We start from the raw sequence: 19,061 nt of genomic DNA, 5'->3' as shown, positions 1-19,061 counted from the left end.
TTCTCTGGTACATTCTAGGGGATTAAAAATAAAACAACAACGTTCGAAAACTCCCCTCACCTCTGACCTTGATGATCCTGACAGAGATACCACCAAAACATATACACATCTTCGTTTTATTCGGTTGAAAACACAACAGCCATTCGTCTCCCTTTATCCCATTCGTCATACAGACGTTCGCCAGTAGTAACCCCCGTGCCATGGCAGACAGCTTGGAGCCATTCCCTCTCCATTGCTCTTTCGCCAAAGGGGAATTTTCGTACGGAGGTGCCTCCCAAGTCGGTCGTTGGGTCAGTAATTGAGGAATAAATAGGTGACACATATCTCAGGACGTATTCATCGCCAGACCAAAAAGTTTATTTATGTCAACCCCTTATTTACGACAATAGAATAAAAAATTCTTACTCTGGCGAACAAACAATTTTGTAGTAATCATCAAAGTGGTGATATTACAAATAAAAGAAGGAATTTAAAATTCTAATGAAATTTCAAACGTTCAACCGTCGTAAAATCAGAATCGCCCAAATAATTAATCGAATTTTCAATTAGAACATGAATATTCACTGGACAATTTCACTGAATTTTCATAGTATAATGAAACCCAAATTTCCCGTTCCAATTTCCTTGTTCATAAATTGATAAATTTGCAGTGAATGCATTTTCATAGAATCGTGTCGTACCGTAAATATCCACGAAATTCATCTCAAATTTCAGTCAAAAATTTTCAACAATGCAAATCTTCATCACGCGTGTAAATCTTGGCAAGCTGGCATATATTTATCCATCTCGAGCGCACAAATAAACTCACAGAAATAGACTACCCAAGCAAAGTTCGCGCCTCCCCCCAAATATAATTAATTAAATCTGACAAAATAAAAAATATCCGAACCCCCATTCGTACATCACCAAACCGTCCAATAAAAAAATCACCTTAAACATCGGGGCATTCGAAAGACCTCATATTTCTCTCCCCCCCCTAAATAACTAAACATCCATCCCGTGTCATTGAATTACCGCAATAAAAAAAATTTGCATAAATAATCATTTTCCCAGCGTCGTGGAAGAAGCTGCAGCTATCTCTCGCGTCAGCGTTTGGATCTGCAATGCGGCGTTGCCGACAAGAGTTCGTTGAGTTCGTTTCGGGTGCATATAGCACCACTACCCCTCGTTGCACCGTTTTATACGTGAAAACCTGGCCTCCCTCCCCCCTTACCCCGAAAACCCAGGGGGTGCCATCTCTCTCCCCCTCATGCACTTGGCTGCATGCCTCCCACCTATCTAAACTGTGTCCATATATATTCAGCCCTATATATGTATTAAATACCCAAGTCGATCCATGCGCTGGATGCAACGGTGTCATGCGCCCTTGCCGCTTAAACCCCCTCACCCCATCCCCTTCCCCGTTTCTGTCCCCGTCCACGACTGGCTCTTTATCCATTTGTCTCTGTCACACCAGCAAATGCTGAATCGTTTCATCTTTCACCTCCCACCTTACTCCACCGTATATATAACTGAATGTTCCGCCTCCCCCCTCCCCTTTTCCCAACCACCCCCCTTCACCCACTTTCGTACACCACCGAACAAACCGACCACCCCCTGGCACGGGTACCTGAGTACCGAGCGCAGTGTTGCCTACTGCGGCCAGGGAGTACAACACTAGCCGCTTTTAAAATTCAATTATTTTTCACAAATGTTTTAATTGTTTATTAAATTGGTGGTATAATTTTTTTGGTGATAAAACATGTCGTGAGATCATTAATCATAAATTTTTTTTTCATTTATTTGAATTACAAAATTTTTGAATTTAACGAAGTGGTTGGGATATCGTCGAAGGGGTAGATTACAGTGAGTTTATGTTACCGAGGGTGTACTTGAAAATACCGAGTATGACGCACGGTACGTGACGGAGGGGTGGAAGTTTGTTTGAGGAAAGGCATAGGGTTTATTGAGAGTGGGAGGGGGGTGGATTTTTTTGGGTCCAGTGAGGAACGTCTTCTGGTCGAAATTCGGATGGAGGTGAGTTTGAGGGGTTGGGTGGGATGTTCTTAAGGGTTTTTTTAGCGGGGGTGGATACTAGCCACATATCCAGGTCCATATCGACCTGACGGTGTCCAGTTTCTTGGGTTCACAAGTACTATTCGTTGATTTTTCGGATTTAAAATAGTTCGGGGTGGCGAGGGGGTAGTTTGTGGTTATTAAGTTAATATGGGAGAGCCCAAAGCATTTTTGTAATTTAATTCATCAATTTTATTGCATAAAAGGTTCAGTTGTTACCTCAATAACGTGATGTTAAAGCAATGATTTATAACTAATTGTGTGAAGAGTATTAAATTGAACATTAATTATCGTAATAGTGAAAATATAAAATTTAGGTGCCTAATGATGTTTCAATAAACTAGTGCCTAATACTGTAAGTGCAATAACGTGACTAATTATCCGGCAAAAAAAATCATCAAGTTTCGTGTACGTTAATTGAGTTAATGGATAAATGAGTGATATTTGCAGGTTGATATATTTATAATTCTGTTTAATTCTACAGATTTTTTTGTGTTGAACAACGGGAATAAATATTTAGTGGTGAATATTGTTAGATCTACCGAGGAGGAGGGGGGAGGGGGACATCTGATCGGTTCAATCTAACACCGAATGTACGTAAAGTTAGGACGTGGTAAAGCGCTGCTATACCTCTGCAAGCGCATATATTTAATTTGTGATGTCACAATTAATGCTATGCAATTTAGCAAATACTTCGAATGCGGGAAATGATACGAACAATAACGCTAACACTAATAGCAGCATGGAGGACGACGACTCTTATCCACTGCCCACTATTTATCGGTAAGATTTCAATTTATTTATACTTGAAATTTTAATTTTTCATGGATTTTCTTATGAATAACAATCGAGAAAAGTTTTCAACTGTTAAAAAGTTATTGGATATGGGTCAGGGTCGAGTCATTGTTACGTTCTCCAATTGAAATTGAAGTACCTCTAGGTGTTTTTTTTTTTTAATATTCAATTTTCCTTATTTACCATTTCCAGAGACACGAGAGGGTAGAAAATTATTGGTATTGTTTTTTTAAAAAATTCTTTTGTTTATTCAACCACTCCCAGAATATTAAGGGCGTGAATAAGTGATTAATTGGGGCGTTCGATATCGTACCGATGTGTTGGTAGGACTCCGGATTTGGGGGAGTTAATTATTCGTGGCAGCGGAGCGACGAAACGAGCATTCGCTTGATTTTATTTATCTTTGAATACTGGATGAGGTGGAACGGTGAGACAATGGGGAATTTGATTATTGGAATGTTAATCAGGGAAAGTGTATACACCACTTTTGTTGAATTTTCAATGACAATTGTATTAACGGGAAGAATATTTGTAGGGAAGAAAAAATTGTACTTGAATTTAAAAAATGCAGTTGTAACAATGAAAAATTTATTTATCAAACTTTCATTTACTGGCGACGAATATTTATTTTTTAAAAATTATATTAATAATTATTAGATGTGATCATGTGGAATAAACTTTCTTTTCAATTGTTCGCGAGTGAATAGATGGAACGGAACGTTTATTTCATTTCAAACGAAAGTATTATTGAGTTGCCATTTGTCTTTAATTAAAATCTAATTATTAATTTATCGGAAAGTATTTTTTTTCTGTGTTACCAACAGATTTATCCGCAAACTCGATTACGATTTCCCATTTATATTGCCAAATTATCGGAAACAATTTCATTTTAAGAATGACCGAACCACTCGATTTAGTCGGTACCAATTCTCGAACAACATTTTCCCAGATTTCCCGCAAATTATTCCTAGTTGAAAGTGTTAAGATCGTCTACTTGACATTTCAAGCATAATTTTCTAACAATGTAATTCAACATCACAAAAATTCTTGAATTGAGATTTTTTTTCCATGTGCAACATACGGTAGAACCAGGAAAAGAATAGGTTGTGGAAATGGTACTCATGCAATGTTGGAGGGTAGAATCTTTTTTACGAGCTTAACGTGCTCAGCGAGCGAAACAAAAAGCATTGTTCAAAGAAATAAAAAGGGGTCCAGAAAGAGAGGAATGAAGAGGGATGAATGAAAAAAAAAAGGAAATGCGCTTGTGCAGTTTCTAGCAAATCATTGCAGTGAAATGTCGCCGGATATGGTGTTTTGTCATTGGACTTCCTTCCAGTTAAATTTATCCAGTTATGCTGGCTTCTCTGTTATGATCGACGCTGTTGACGTGTGATGTCATGCACAGGGCCACTTTCAATCCAACTCAGGGTGGGTTGCTCTGGGAGGTGGAGTGACTCGGGGAGTCGGAGGATAGGTAGAGCGACAATTGACCCCAGGTGATGCTGAGTGACGAGATTTAATGGGCAGGGAAACTTCAAACACTCCGTTAGGCAGCCTGGGGATGTGTGGAATTGACTTTTCGGGGAAACTGAGCGTACCTTCGGTATTTTTGTAACTTCGTTTCTCAAAGTCTTGGACTGGCCCTTGGAAATAGATGAGATATTTTTAGAAAGTCAAGTTGAGCTTTATCGGGGACTACGTCGATGACTCTTCCGCTGGGCTGTGGGATCCGTTGAAAATTTTCGTTACCCACGTTTGTCTCCGGAACTGCTGAAGATGTGCTATTCTATTGAATATTTATTTCCATGTACCTCTGGATAATTCAAATGCTGATGTTATTGGTGCAGGTGTCGTGCTCCAATAGCGAGTCTGGATTGTATGGAAGAGTTCAATGGCGGTAGTGGTCCAGACTCAATTGGTCACATTCACTGCAGCACAACGCAACAAGGAACCAAGGAACAACTACTCACTGGATGTATATCGGTACAGGGACAACGCACTCCGCATCCATCGCCAGGTATTCGTTACCGCAACTTGGGCAAAAGCGGTCTACGTGTTTCCAATGTTGGATTAGGTATGCTGAATGTTGCAGATATTGAGTAAAATAATGATTCCTCATCAACTACCCTTTTACTTGCACTTCCCTAAAACTGATCACAAAAATTGTCCCATCAAAAATTTTACTTTCCCTTTTCATTTACGAACTAACGATCAACACCTGAGGTCTGCCAAAATGCACCTGTCCATGAATTCAATGACGATGACAAACCCATCGGTTCTAATGACCTCAAAAATAACTGTTCACCACTATGATACAAGTACCTTTTTGTCGCTCGAAATAACCCCATAAATAACCTCCCCCCAAATCAAAACAGTTCACGCGCATCAAATATTCATCCGCCTTAGTCAGGTAGTCGTGGTGTGTTGTCTACCTGCCAACAGGATTATATCACAAGGCAAATGTGCTACGTCGGAGGCAATCTGGGACACACACTTCTCCCCTTCTCTGGAAAAAAAAAATCAAATTCTTCCTCTCTTTCACCATAATCCAATTTCACAAAGCGGTTTTAAAAATAAATCATACCGAGACACCTAAAAATAGACTTTAATACTCCATAATAGCATTATTTAATACCCCTGGCGTCAATTTACCATCAATGAGGCTGTCCAAGACAGTTATGAAATAAAAACTGAAGGAGGAATTGGAAATTGAGGGCGAATCGACCTCTCAACCTTTTCACGAAGGGCTCGGTGTGTCAATCACTAGAGAAAAATTGGAGAGAAAAAAAAAACAAAAATGAGGGTAAATACGGGGGTAACACTACAAAAGTCAATTGTGCTTTGTCGATGCATCGGTGTATGTACCTCGCGTATCACTCGTATTATTCTCTCCACAATGACGTGGGATTTCATTGTTAAACGTTACTAACTCGTCACTGTCAATGGAAGGAACTTATTATCGTTGAACTACATTTCCTCCCTCCCCCTTCCCCATACTTGGGGGCTTTTATCGCCCAGCTTTCCACAAGCATATTTCGATTATTCTCCCTCGAGTACAGAAAGTCGGCATACCCCTCTTTTTTCGACCAATTCTCCCCGACCAAACTATTGTTTCAGCCGCAATTGTCTCAGGAGTATCCCACACCGTTTGGTCCAAAATGGTTTCATCGAATTTTCGCGAAAAAATTATGAGATGGGGGAAAGTAACGGGTTTATTGCACAATATTGGAAGTTCGCTCTATTATTTTTTCAATTAAATCTGGGTCATGAATGTGTTCATACAGTAATTGGTCTTTTCTAATTATTAAAATTATCCTTCCCTTTTATAGAACTCCACAAATGAAAATTAATTGAATAAATAAACAAACAGACAAATGCAACGCAACATATGGTAAACTGCTGAAATAAATTCTATAATTAATAATTCGAGGGAGCTCTCACCAAAAAAATCTTTTTTTTACCCAAAAATCTCTCAGCCATTTCCCCCACCCCTTAAGGGATTAGTCCGGCAACAAAAGGAAAGTGTCATGCAGCGAGACATTGATGACAATGATACCCCTCCTAACGAACGACAGATACACGTAGAGCTTGCCATCGATAATCTACGTGACCTTTGATTAACAAACATTCCATTCTGGCTATCCACAAGGGCACTGGAGCCAAGATACACGTTAAACCAGTATGCCACTTGAATCCCTGCGGTACGAATGAATCGATACTCGCATGTTACATCCAAACCGGTGCCACTTCCCCGACTCCTGGATATCTCTCTTTCCCTCCACATTTACATTAACATGCCTTTTGTCTGTGATACCCTCGTGTACGCCAGAGTAGTCGGTATTCGACAGTAACATTTTTAGAATTTTTTTTTTCATGTACACAGGTACGTGGACAACATTTGGGGGATGTACGAATGAGGAAACTGCTGAGGCCGTTGTGGCCTTGGCCTATGACAGTGGTATCAACGTGTTTGACCTGAGTGAGGCGCACAGCGGCCACAGGGCTGAGACTCAATTCGGTCGTATTCTACTGCGACGATCCTGGAATCGTTCCAGCTATGTTGTCACCACTAAAATCTATTGGAATACTAAGTAGGTTAAGAATAATTTATCGGTGGTTTTGGGGAATATTTGTAGGGGAGAAATAGTCAGTCAAAGTTACATTAACGCACCCTAATTCGCAATGAGAATGAAAATACGATAAGAATTATGGAACACTCTGTGAATAGTAAGCGACGAATTACGTAATTTTGACGCAGTGTCCTGTACCTTTTATTGAACCCTTCGTAACATGTTTTGAATCTTTGGACTTAGACTCCGTATCCACTTCTTAACAATTAAGCTTTTTTCCCACCTTTTTATTTTCTACAGTACTAAAATTACTGTATAGTATATTATACTATACTTGAGAGAAGTATCTCTTCATTTATGCCAAGAAACTCGTGGCTTGAAAATTTTTAAGAGGAAAATATCTTGCACGAAGAACAACAGAACTTTCTCCCAGAAATGTTGCAGTTGTCTTACAGATGAGAACAATTTCGTGAAGTTCTTCCTCCAATATTTTCAATTAAAATTACCGCTAATTTATTATTTTTTCCCAGTTCTGTACTTTGATGTACATCAATTTTATTTTATTTTTATATTTTATTTGCCTGTGTTGTTTATGCTTCGTTTTTATTCACCTTTATTACATGGAAGGAAGTGATTCAATGCTCGAGACTTCCGCATTGGGAAGTACGCCATCAGCGATGCAAGAACATTTTCAACTCGTTTAGCCAAAACGCAGATAATTTATTTTTACACCGAGTTATTTAAGAACTATGTTTGCTCATCTCATTGACACATGTTTTGCCAACCTTGCTCTGGTTTTTGAGAATTTTTTTTATTTACACAATTTTATGTCCCCTGTGATCGACCCATTGGATAAGATTATTTTTAATCTGCTGATCCAACGGTGGGATTAATAGGGTATTAGTAGCAGCCAAAGGAGTATCTGATTTAAGGATTGGCTACTGAGAGTGAATGCAAAGCTGAATGATGGATATTTTATGAACAATGATGTGGGAAAAATATAACCCATAACCCAATTAAACCTTCAATCAGTTAATTTTTTTATTATTAAATTAGTCGACTGAATCTCTTAATTCTGCCTATGAATTCATCTCTTCGTTAGCAATTAAATTTCACGTTCTCGCTCCTTAATAAACAAATTCTAAATTAATTAAATGACATTTGATTTTTGTATTTTAGACCAAACCTAATTTCGTAAGAGTCCACCTATGTAAACGTAATGTTATTTTTTTAGAACTGAGGGACGTGGTCTCTCCAGAAAACACATTATCGAATCAGTTCAGGCGTCTCTAGCGAGGCTCCAGCTGTCGTACATCGACATTGTGATGATTCACAAGGTCGATCCAATGTGTCCGATGGAAGGTGAGAATATAAAAAACAAAAAAACTCCGATTAAATTAGTCAAACTTCCCCGTGAATCATCGATAACAAACGTATCGCGAGCTGGCAGTAGTAACAGCACTACGTGATCAGACATCGCTGTAATAAAAACAGTAGAAACGTATTTACAGAGATCGTACGAGCGATGAATTATGTAATCAGCAAAGGGTGGGTCATGTACTGGGGTACGTCGAGGTGGACTCCTGTGGAGATAATGGAAGCTTACACCAATTGTCGACAATTCAATTGTGTAACACCTATTGTGGAACAGGCCGAGTATCATCTCTTCTACAGGGACAAACCGGAGCTTTATATGCCAGAGCTGTACAATAAAATTGGTAATTATCCTAGGAATATTGATTATTGGTGTGATGTTTGTGATTGAACAGTTCGTAATTGAAATTTTATATGGCACCTTCTAGATTGTCGATAGAAGGAGAGAAAAATACTCGAAGAATAGATTTTTCTTTTGTTAAAATACGTCAGGGTATTGACACGTCATTCGTGGATGTGTAGATACATTTGAGAATGATATTGAGGATGTTCTACAGAATAATGACTGAAGTGGTTTAAGTACTTCTTGAGGGATTGTCTATGGGGTGAGAGGAGGGGAAATACTGAGGTACATGGGGTGAAACAATACAGGAAGATTTGCACTGACCTTTTGAAAGCTCAAAGGATATTCAGTGGAAGAGAAGAACGTAAAATGATACTTGGTTAAAGTCAAGAGATACATAAACGTGGAAGTTGTGGAGGCGTGTGAAGCACCTGAAGTACTAGTGATCGGAAGCAGTATTCTGTTTTATGACTGTCTGCCCACCTATTACAAGAAATTTTTATTTCCCAAGGAACTGGAGGAAATATTGAACAACTACAAGATTTTGAGTTGGAAAAAATAGTTTTATGTTTACATTGATGAATAATGTATCAATTTCACAAAATAATTCCAGATAAATGTTTTTTTCATTCGGTTTGACCAAAATACGAAATGGGAAATTTCGTAATTGTTCTGGAAATTTGAATTCAATTAAAAAACTCTTATTATCTTCCCCAGAAAATAATGATTTTTGTTTACTACCGACAGGTAGAAAGAACCCAATTGAAAATTCATTAATCAAAACGACTTCAGTGATAAAATCAAAATACATCCGATTTTTCAAGGTGTGGGATTAATGGCCTGGTCCACCGTCACTATCGGCATGGTATCATCAAAGCCCGACGACACCGGTGTTTCCTTCCTCTCACGATCGTCATATAAGGTGAGGACATAAAAAACTTTCTCACTACTTTATCTGCGACATTTCACTCACAAGTACGTGATCAATTTAATAAGAAAAAAGACCAGGGAGGGAGGGAGGGGCGGAGGGGATGAGAAATCCGTAAAATGAAAAATCGAACAAGTTTTATTCCACATCGTCTTCAACCTAAATTGCCTGGGATCCCGCGAGCAATTGAACTTTATAGCTGCTTTGTGTGCTTGCAGAATAAATACTCATCGTTCAGTTGGACCGAGGACGAGACGCAATCTTTGTACAAGGAGGTAAAGTTTTAGAATAGTTTTCAACAGTTCAATCTGTCTTCCCAAGCTCTTTTCAATCGAAATTAAAGAGGAAAAAAATAAGGTCCCGGTGAGAATTTAATTTTGAAAATTCAATCATCTTCAGCATCGACGAGATATGACACCGGAATTTGGATCCAAGGACAAACCGGTGGAGGAGGAGGCACGCAAGTATTCCGATAAATTGAGGGATGTGTGCTCACTCGCTGAACGACTTGGTTGCACATTTGGACAATTGGCTATTGCGTGGTCCCTCAAGAACGAAAGTGTCCAGTGCCTTCTTATCGGAGCGTCTAATATTGATCAGCTTTATGAGAGTCTCCAGAGTCTACAGGTAAGCTCATTGTGCCAGACTGAATTTATCACAATTTTTATTGATAGCAATCACCATTTTCATATCTTGATGAAGTCATTGTGAATTTTATCGCTATAAAGTTATCGCATTGGTATCGTTGTAATCGATATTATTTGATCGCAATCAATTTGAAATACGAGTTTATTTTATAGGTTCGTATCGTGTCAATGATTTCAATAATTTAAATCAGCAAAGTTCGTCCGAAACGCACATACTCAAACTACTGAATTAATATCGTTAATATCTTTCTAAAATTGATAGACCGATATCGTAATTAATAAAAAATTTTTATCTGGAACTATAGAACTATGATATCATGGTTTATTCTATGACATTATACACAATATAACCCGTTAATTGATTGAAATTTATTTAAAAATAGCTCGTACCGAAGCTTAACACAAACATGATGAACGAGATCGAACGAATACTCGATAATAAACCGTGCCGTCCACCGATGGTGTCCACTCTGGCGCTTAGATGACAATCGATCTGCCCCCACGGCAGTGCTGGGGGCAGTCTTGAGGATGGAGCGGGTAGCCCCAAGAGCGAAGCTGGCCACAGTCATGATCAGGAGCAGACCAAAGAAGTGACCAATAAACTACCATTCTGTGAGATACAGTGAGCCAACTTGACATACCATCCAAAGGCCAACGATAATATCGTTGGATATGTTGTTTATCTCAGGGTCCTCTCAATGGTACCCCCCGCCCTCACCCAATCCACACTCCACTCACCTAACCCCCTCCCCCCTTATGTCACATTATCCGGTAAAATTCATACCAAAATACTCGACGACAATACTCCGAAGTCACTCGAGACACTGAATTCAGCGCAATTTTAACGGGTATGAGGGATAAATAATTTTCACCAAAAGGATGTCCCCTGATTCCTTTCAATTTCAACCCTCGACACGAATAATTAATAAATTAGTGAATTAATGATAAATTTTCTCTTATAAAATACGGTTTAGATTCACAGAAATAGGATTTTTTGGGAATGAAAGAAAAAATGCCCGGTCTCACTTGGGTTTCGTCATAGGACTTATCAATTTCGATTACAATTTGCTGAATAACTAAAATATAGCCCAGGAGGCAGAGGATATTCACTAAACTGATTAATTCTATCTGGTGCTGTAGGAAATTAAAGGAAAGTGGCACGAGAATGGATGACATTTTTTTTTTGTATTAATTCCCAGTATTCGAAATGAAGCAATCGATGAGCGCAGCAATTCGCTCAATATTTCGTATGATTTGTTTTTTGAGAAAGGACGGTGGGAAAATTTTTAGGAATTGTTGCATCGATTTCAATGAAATTTGGTGACTAGTCGATAATAAAATAATAGAAAAGGATGATATAGAAGTCAAGAGATAACTTGATTTTTATAGTGCTTTATTGTCTGATGAACGAGCACATTTTCCCTCCAACGTATTTTTAATCATTCATTGCTCACATGTAGATTTCGCAATAGACTAAACAATTACGCGACGATGAGGGTGGAAAATAAAAATTAATAATAATTCGAAACAATTAACTAATTCTATTCAAGATTATAGTAACAGAGAACCAAATGATGAAGATTTGGGGTAAAAAAAAAATTGAGATGAATTTGCTAGTCGATAATAGGGTAAAAGTTGAAAAATCTATTCTCCCGATTATTATTAAATATAATAGGTGAAATAATGCAATGATAAAATGAAATTTAAGAAACCCTAAATTAAATGATTAACACTATGGAATAAATTGCGCAGTGGTGCCCGGCCATAAAATTTTTCAGCCAGACCGTTCTATCCGCTTGCGATAATGATCATAAAACAAATAAACGAATAAAAAAAAATTACTCAATAAAGAAATTATTTAAAAAATAATAGGAGTATCAATATTTTACACGTAAAGAACAATAGGGCATAGGAGGATTTTCAATTTAATATTATAATATAATAATACGTTGAATCGCAACTTATAATATATTTTTTATCGCAAAACAATCTAATCTTACGAGAATAATGAAGAAAAATAAATAAATAACGGTCACACGAAAGCACCGATGCAGAAAGTCGAGGAATCGCTTTAGACTGCCTTACGACCTCAAACGAGAGGGTGGGAGAAATTATATTAAAAAAATTGTAATAAAGAAGAAAAAACAAGATTATCTTTTAAAAAATTCAGCTTTAGCCATGCAAGCAATGACGGAAGAGATGGATAACGCGAAAAAAAACACATTTCATTAGCAAATTTCTCAGAATATTATTATCTTTCGTCTTTCGCGAAGCTTTGCAAGCCTTCCTTAGATTTGTATAAAGACGTACATAATCTTTTCACGACTCGATTAACCACCTCTCAATAAATTATCCCCATATTGTCAGGGACGATATAGACGGAAGAGAGAAAAGAGAACAAAGAGATCGGGGTTGATCCATATCCATGGATGATTAGATTATTTAAAAAAAATATCATCTCGATTATCTTGAAGGCCTGTAGCAACCCAATCAAATAATCACCAGTTTTCACAATTTTTTCTTGATAATTGATAACGTATTTTCACAATTTTATGGATAATTGACGTTGAAATGCATTTAAATTTTTCAATTAGAATCGATAAATGAGGAACATGAAGTACCGATGTTTTCAACTATCATACTCATCTAGAACATATCCAAGTTTAATCATTAGAGAGAATTAAGAAACTTTAATCAATCGTTGTTAAGCAAATAAATCATGACATCGGTGTTTCATTTTCCTCGAATTGACATTCGCACTTGACGATTAACTATATGATTTGTCATTCGATGTACTGAGACGCTCATCACGAATACAATTCTAATCAAAATACATTACACTACAAAATTACCAAACGTCATTAGCTTGTTTGATGATCACCGGAATAATTCAAGGAGCGATGAGCAATTGCGTCATTGTGACAGGACTTTGTTATGGTTGACAGGAGAAATTAGCAGTATTGTACATCGAATCGAATATTTCATTGGTCAGAATAGTCCTGATTATTTATCACCTCTCAAGCACCAATAAGAATCATGCCGCGGACTTTCTAGTGAATTAGAATAAATTGATTGAGAGAAAAATGAATTTAAAAAGCGTCTCACTCCATTCAATACATCATGTCGCACTCGAGGAATGACAAATTGGTATTTCATTCAGTCGAATACACCGGAAATACGAATCAATGAAGCATTGCTGCGATATTAATAAAAAAACAACTGTATAAACTAATTGTGTTTTTAATGTAAAATGTTCATTTTTTACGAGCGTCGACACTTGTACATTATTGTATGTGTTCATGTATATGGTTTAACGATGACACGAAACAAGAATGAAATTTATATTGTAATCAGTGGATCACTGGGCACGACATTTGATACTTTAACGTCGATGATACAGTGAAATAATGCGATGATAAATAATTTTAAAAAGAAACAAACAAAAAGATACTGAAAAAATATTGTTTTACAAGTTGTTACGTCAACCAATGCCAATTGTTTAATAAAGTTTCAATCGCGGTGGAATGAGAGTGCGAACAAATACTAATTATTGTTGTTAATTGCAATTTATACCTTGTCACAGATATTTCTGCACTCCCATTATCACAAAAAACATCGATACGACTCTCGATTAATTTGAAGAGATTCACGAAGACATGACGTACGTTGTCAATTCCAATGAATGACATCTGGCATTCAATCTCATGATAAAAATTTATTTTGGCAGCAAAATTATTGTATTTTTTGTCCGTTGAGTATCAGGGTTTATCAAAATTAATGATTAATCTTATATTCTAGTTAACAATAATGTCTGGCATGATTAATGATAAAGAGATAATTGATGATCGATGGATTTAACAATGTGACTAGTGTACTGAGAGAAAAATTGACGTACTATAACAAAAATAATTTCTTCACTGAAGAGCAGATTTTTTATCAGTTGGATACAGTTGGTTTTCAGCTGCAAAAATTGCAGTGAATTTTCACATGATCTGAATTATTATGGGAAAGTCTCATCCCAATTGAATTATGTTCGGGACATGAAAGATTTTGCGCCAAAAATTAATTTTGTTATATTCAATCGATATTTCTTTCAGCGCGAATTCCCTATCCTTTTCAATATTCACAATAATTATTAGTTTTCACACATGGGTAGATTAACTTGCCAAAAAACATTCGACTCCAGTAGAATCGAAAATGTTAAGAATAACAAGTACATTATTAAACAAGCAATACCAACTCGTTTGTTCAATTGAAACTTGTAGTACGCTGTTACACTGAAGAATCCAATAACGCACACAATGATCGACAGAACACTAAATGTAATAGCTCCTGATTCAATGACAATGTCCGACCCAGACATGATTGATTTAATTACCCATGGTAAACCGAGACACATGAGGATGTCCAGTGTATTGGCACCCAGTGTATTACTCATCGCCATGTCTCCATTCCCTGCAAGGAAATAATCTTTATGACTACAATGAATACAAGAGGGATCTGTTGCCTCAGAATCAAGGGGCCACTCACTCCATAATTATACCCCATCATAATTTAAACATTAACTTCGTTTCAAACGTCCATATCGCTGACTTTAATAGCTTCGACGTCGAAAAGATTTCATGGCGTTGACTTCAAAGGTCACGTGAATGATGTCGTGACTGAACTTGACTTTAAATGATTTTATAAATGCGAGATAAAATACCTCATTCTAAATGATTTTATAAACGCGAGATAACATTTTTTAGGCCTAATTAAGGCACGGAAATCGTGGAGAGAAAAGTTGGTAAACGAAGGAAGTTGAGCAACTTGGGTGATTTTGAAATTTTAAAATCGGGTCACCAACAAATAATCTAAAGTAAACAATTGTAGAGATATGCTATAGCACGTTTTTAATGGGTGGAGTATCTTTTCTGCTTTATTTTTTTGACCTACCAGCCGAGGAAAAAACTTCCCAAAGTGACGAGGAAGGAAAAATTCAAAGTCTCTTGAAGAAAACGTGAAATTTTCCGCTTTTTCTGGGAAATTTTAGAATAATCCGCTGCATTTATCTTAGAAATCCAGAAAAATTCTGTTTTGGAATTTTTATACTAGAATTTGCCACACCCGATAGATTCTGCCCCTCAACTTTAATGGACATCTCCACAAATATCACCAGAAAGGCCCAAAAATGGCACTGCACCAGCCCTATAATTATTCACAACCAGCAGATTGTGTAACAGGATTTCTCGTCTAATGGGACTGTTGCAAGACAATTTCAAGATCAACCAATGCTCTCCTTTCATTATCTCAATCTGATGTCTGTTGTTGACACACGATTGCGTGAAAAACGATTGAATGAAGTAACCGAGGCACGCCCTGAATTCATCAGCATTAGTGAATTGTAAACGACAGACTGAAAACTTGGGCAATGACCTCGATGATTATCACTCATTGATAATAATAAGGAAACGGGAATTACCTTGTCTCGATAGTATGACGATGGACACGAGCTCCGGCATATTTCCTCCAGCAGATAGAAAGGTGATTCCCATTATCGAGTCGGAAATTCCGAGGGTGTCTCCCACAACGGTCATCATCCAGCTGACCAAGTATGAAGACACGGCGATCCAGGCAACGCACATGACAAAAGTCAGTGGATACCAATTTTTGAAATTTTTCCATCTTGTATCTGGTATCGTTAGGAACAGGATGAGCTTCAGGGGCCAGGTGAATACGAACCACATTCGAGTCCAGACTCCACCACTTGGACAATTCAATGGTGAAGCTACAATAATTATCAGTTCTTCAATGGAGGAGTCACTGAGAATTCCTCAACTCATTATTTATTATGAATAAACACTCTCGAATCGCTGCGGGGAACCCCCTGAGTGATTCGATCGTCTGCTGGGGCAAAATTAATTTGTAAAGCAACCTTTGATATATGATAGGACACTCAAGAGTGGAAATCATCTGAACTGAACCGATTTAACATCATCTTTCGCGATAACACTTCATTTTTCGAGAGGATCGCCGTGAGGGGGTGAGACTTGAGTCCTCTTGTTATCAAATTTATGATTGAATTAACAAAATCATCAAACCTGGTTCTACGTATTCATCGAACATCTCCGGACAACTACCGTAATTTTTCCCCTCCTCCATGTCTTTCCTCATAACATGTTGAATGCTCTTCCTATACTCGACGACCAGGTCCCCATGAACGAAAGGTTTGTAACTTCCCGTTGGCATATCCTCATGCTCAGATCTGCGTTCTAACAACAAATATTCCTGATTCACTCCACGACAAATAAAATCACTCAAAATAATCAACAAAAAAATTACCATTATCACTCTGAAGTTCTGATTTCTTTCTGAACAGTTCCTTAATCTTCTTCGTACAGTACATAACTTTATTATTAAGAAACAAGAGTGCAAAATATCCGGTGAACAAAGTGATGAGGACCAGTGACTCGTACCACTTGATTTTGCCATCCCACATGACAATCACCAGAACACTCACCGAAAAAACATAAATAATGCAATCTCGCGAGAGAATCCACGAGTCGAGTTGAATGGCCTGAGATACCAAGAGAAACACAAGAAAACATTTTAAAAAATTGTATCGAAAATTTCAACAACAACATCGCTATCACTAATCTGTCGACTCCACTTAAGCCTAATCACCAAGAGCATCATTTAAATACCTGAGCAGCGGACAGGGCCCCGAAAGCCGGTGTTGCAAAGGTATTGAATACAGCCCCACCGACAACGGTCCCAACTCCAAGATCCGATTCCGTAACAAAAGTCCCCACGACATTGACGAATAATTCCGGAAAACAACTGGCAGTTGCCAGAAAGGTAGCACCAGCTACATCAGCACTGATCTTCAGCTCCGCACAGATGATATCCAGCGCCGGTAGAAGATAGTCATTGCAGACATATGCAGTCAGTAAAAAACAGTAAAATCCGAAAAATGCGTGAAACAGTACAGCCCCATTTCTCCTTTGTTCAGCAGTAAATAGGTCGGTAGGAAATTCTTCCATAGAGTGTGCTGAACAATTTGCCTCGTGCGCACTATCTGAAGTGTTTGTCAATGTCAAGAAATCTGAGTAATTTCTATCCTGATATTTCCATTGTATCGAGACTACTCCCAACAGTTTACAATTTTTTATTTAAAAAAATCAGTTGATTTGATTGTTTGCCAGGATCATCTGGGCTGGTGGCTACGTACCTTCATTGTTTCCACTAGCTCCAATGCACACAAATAAAACAACAAGAACTGTGATACCAAGTTGAAGCGATCTAATAGTCATTGTTATCTACAATCTTTCTCTCAGGCACACATAGATATGCCAGAAACCCTAAGTAGTAATAAATGAGGTAGAAAAAGTAAAAATCATCGGTTCATACGACACAACGGCACAACACTAGACTGCTTCATTGAAAAGGAAAAAGCATATCGTACAAATTGCTGATTACACCCTCCCCTCTCCACCCATCAACCTGTACCGATACTCGTACAAGGTTTTATCTATAATTTGTCAAGGAGGGAACTACTGCAAAATGCGATAATGTCGTTTTGGTGGGGTTTTTGTGATAATGAAGGCATTTTGGGAATTTCGATTGTTGATAATGATCAACTTATATTACTTCATTTTTTTTTGTCTTCATTTCGGATGTATTATTTGGCCCTTGTGTAAGACCACAAATACCGGTGTAAACTGTCACTGATGAGCTGCGATTATTGATGACAGCGGACTATTATCGCATAGTAATTTGTATATGTCAATGGGAAATGAGCGTCAAACAGTGGCTATCGGAATAATTTTATTTTCAAAGAAATCCCGGGGAAAAAATGGAATATTTTCGACTTTTCGGGTGGTCCGAGTTCAGTTGTGCGCAAAGTAACTTTCTATACACGCGAAGTGCTACAAAAACCCTCTCAATATAGTATAATAAAAAAAATTATTCAATAATCGTGGAAAAAATAGATCTTTTCACATTCCAGGGATTGTCATTTTTTCCAGCACTCGGACTAGAATATGTATGGGCAATTTCTCTTCGTGTACACAACAAGTGCGGTAAAACTATATTTACGGAATTCGCGTCATATTTCAAGCGAGTAAATATTTATTACATATTTTAAGCGGAGGCAGAGAAAAATCTTCACTTTTCTCGATCTATACCCGCAATTCAGCCGCATTAATGGCGACACGCTGTTGTGCGAATTATAAGCACAAAAAATAAATGATTGGAACTTTTTTTCAATTGTTTCATGCCCCTGTATGTCGTAACTATGCTGGCATCGAAGGGAAACTCAGATAGCACAAGGTTAACAGGAGCAACAATTCTCGGAGAAGAACAATCGAATGGAAATTAATGAGCAAGGAAGGGAAAGTTAGCACATTCTCTGACAGAAATCAAAGCGAAACATAAAATTATTACATCTTTCCAGAAATCCATCTTTCAAAAATGGCTAAAAATTTAACAATTTAGCAATTCTTTGTTTGCTCCTTCTGCCCTATTTCGTTATTTTTTCGAGTTTATGCAAGTATTCATTTCTATTGTACAGTAGATCATACCGATTCATTATCGAATCAGGACGTTTCTCTATCCGTCGTCAATATAAAATATTAAAAACATTCTTGACGATTTTCAAGGACTAAACAACACAATTAAATTAACGGGACAGTAATCGTCTCACCGCCGCAACCTGAGAGTTTACTGATCCTTCCGACTATCTGACAATTCACTGAGTGTATTTTTATGTTTTAATTTTCAATATAAATAAATTAAATTATTAATAATTATCAAGTCTTTTAAAATACAAAGTAAATGTGGATACGACTCCATAAAGTTGTAATCAATCA

At 37.5% G+C, this 19,061-nt stretch overlaps 2 protein-coding genes across 3 annotated transcripts; one reads left to right on the top strand and one right to left on the bottom strand.

Annotated features, from left to right (window-relative positions):
- The first annotated feature begins 1,616 nt into the window (after positions 1 to 1,616).
- Positions 1,617 to 13,759, top strand: Hk (Hyperkinetic). Its single transcript, XM_064130768.1, has 10 exons — positions 1,617 to 2,016; positions 2,262 to 2,838; positions 4,698 to 4,924; positions 6,734 to 6,941; positions 8,155 to 8,282; positions 8,432 to 8,638; positions 9,462 to 9,559; positions 9,784 to 9,840; positions 9,965 to 10,192; positions 10,596 to 13,759. The coding sequence occupies exons 2-10, from the start codon at positions 2,714 to 2,716 to the stop codon at positions 10,695 to 10,697; spliced, it is 1,380 nt and encodes a 459-aa protein (XP_063986838.1). The 5' UTR covers positions 1,617 to 2,016; positions 2,262 to 2,713; the 3' UTR covers positions 10,698 to 13,759.
- LOC135167502 (sodium/potassium/calcium exchanger 4-like) lies at positions 13,437 to 17,640 on the bottom strand. 2 transcript variants are annotated; one of them, XM_064130766.1, is made up of 6 exons: positions 17,423 to 17,640; positions 16,896 to 17,335; positions 16,534 to 16,768; positions 16,293 to 16,463; positions 15,674 to 15,979; positions 13,437 to 14,667 (listed from the first exon to the last, which is right to left on the bottom strand). In XM_064130766.1, the coding sequence occupies exons 1-6, from the start codon at positions 17,502 to 17,504 to the stop codon at positions 14,348 to 14,350; spliced, it is 1,554 nt and encodes a 517-aa protein (XP_063986836.1). In that variant the 5' UTR covers positions 17,505 to 17,640; the 3' UTR covers positions 13,437 to 14,347. The 2 variants fall into 2 exon arrangements, with proteins under 2 accessions (XP_063986836.1, XP_063986837.1); XM_064130767.1 differs by having other exon boundaries at positions 16,896 to 17,269; positions 17,423 to 17,639.
- Positions 17,641 to 19,061: the final 1,421 nt, after the last annotated feature.

The sequence above is a fragment of the Diachasmimorpha longicaudata genome, chromosome 11 (genome assembly GCF_034640455.1).
Source record: "Diachasmimorpha longicaudata isolate KC_UGA_2023 chromosome 11, iyDiaLong2, whole genome shotgun sequence".
NCBI lineage: Eukaryota > Metazoa > Arthropoda > Insecta > Hymenoptera > Braconidae > Diachasmimorpha > Diachasmimorpha longicaudata.
This window is presented reverse-complemented; position numbering and strand designations above follow the sequence as displayed.

Excerpts from the sequence above, each read along its gene's own strand:
- LOC135167502 (XM_064130766.1), bottom strand. The coding sequence starts at position 17,504 with ATGACTATTAGATCGCTTCAACTTGGTATCACAGTTCTTGTTGTTTTA. Across the intron at positions 16,769-16,895 it reads GGGCCCTGTCCGCTGCTCAG|GCCATTCAACTCGACTCGTG; the intron begins GTATTTAAATGA and ends TTGGTATCTCAG. Across the intron at positions 15,980-16,292 it reads CGATGAATACGTAGAACCAG|CTTCACCATTGAATTGTCCA; the intron begins GTTTGATGATTT and ends TAATTATTGTAG.
- Hk (XM_064130768.1), top strand. The coding sequence starts at position 2,714 with ATGTCACAATTAATGCTATGCAATTTAGCAAATACTTCGAATGCGGGA. Across the intron at positions 4,925-6,733 it reads TGTTTCCAATGTTGGATTAG|GTACGTGGACAACATTTGGG; the intron begins GTATGCTGAATG and ends TCATGTACACAG. Across the intron at positions 6,942-8,154 it reads AAAATCTATTGGAATACTAA|AACTGAGGGACGTGGTCTCT; the intron begins GTAGGTTAAGAA and ends TTATTTTTTTAG.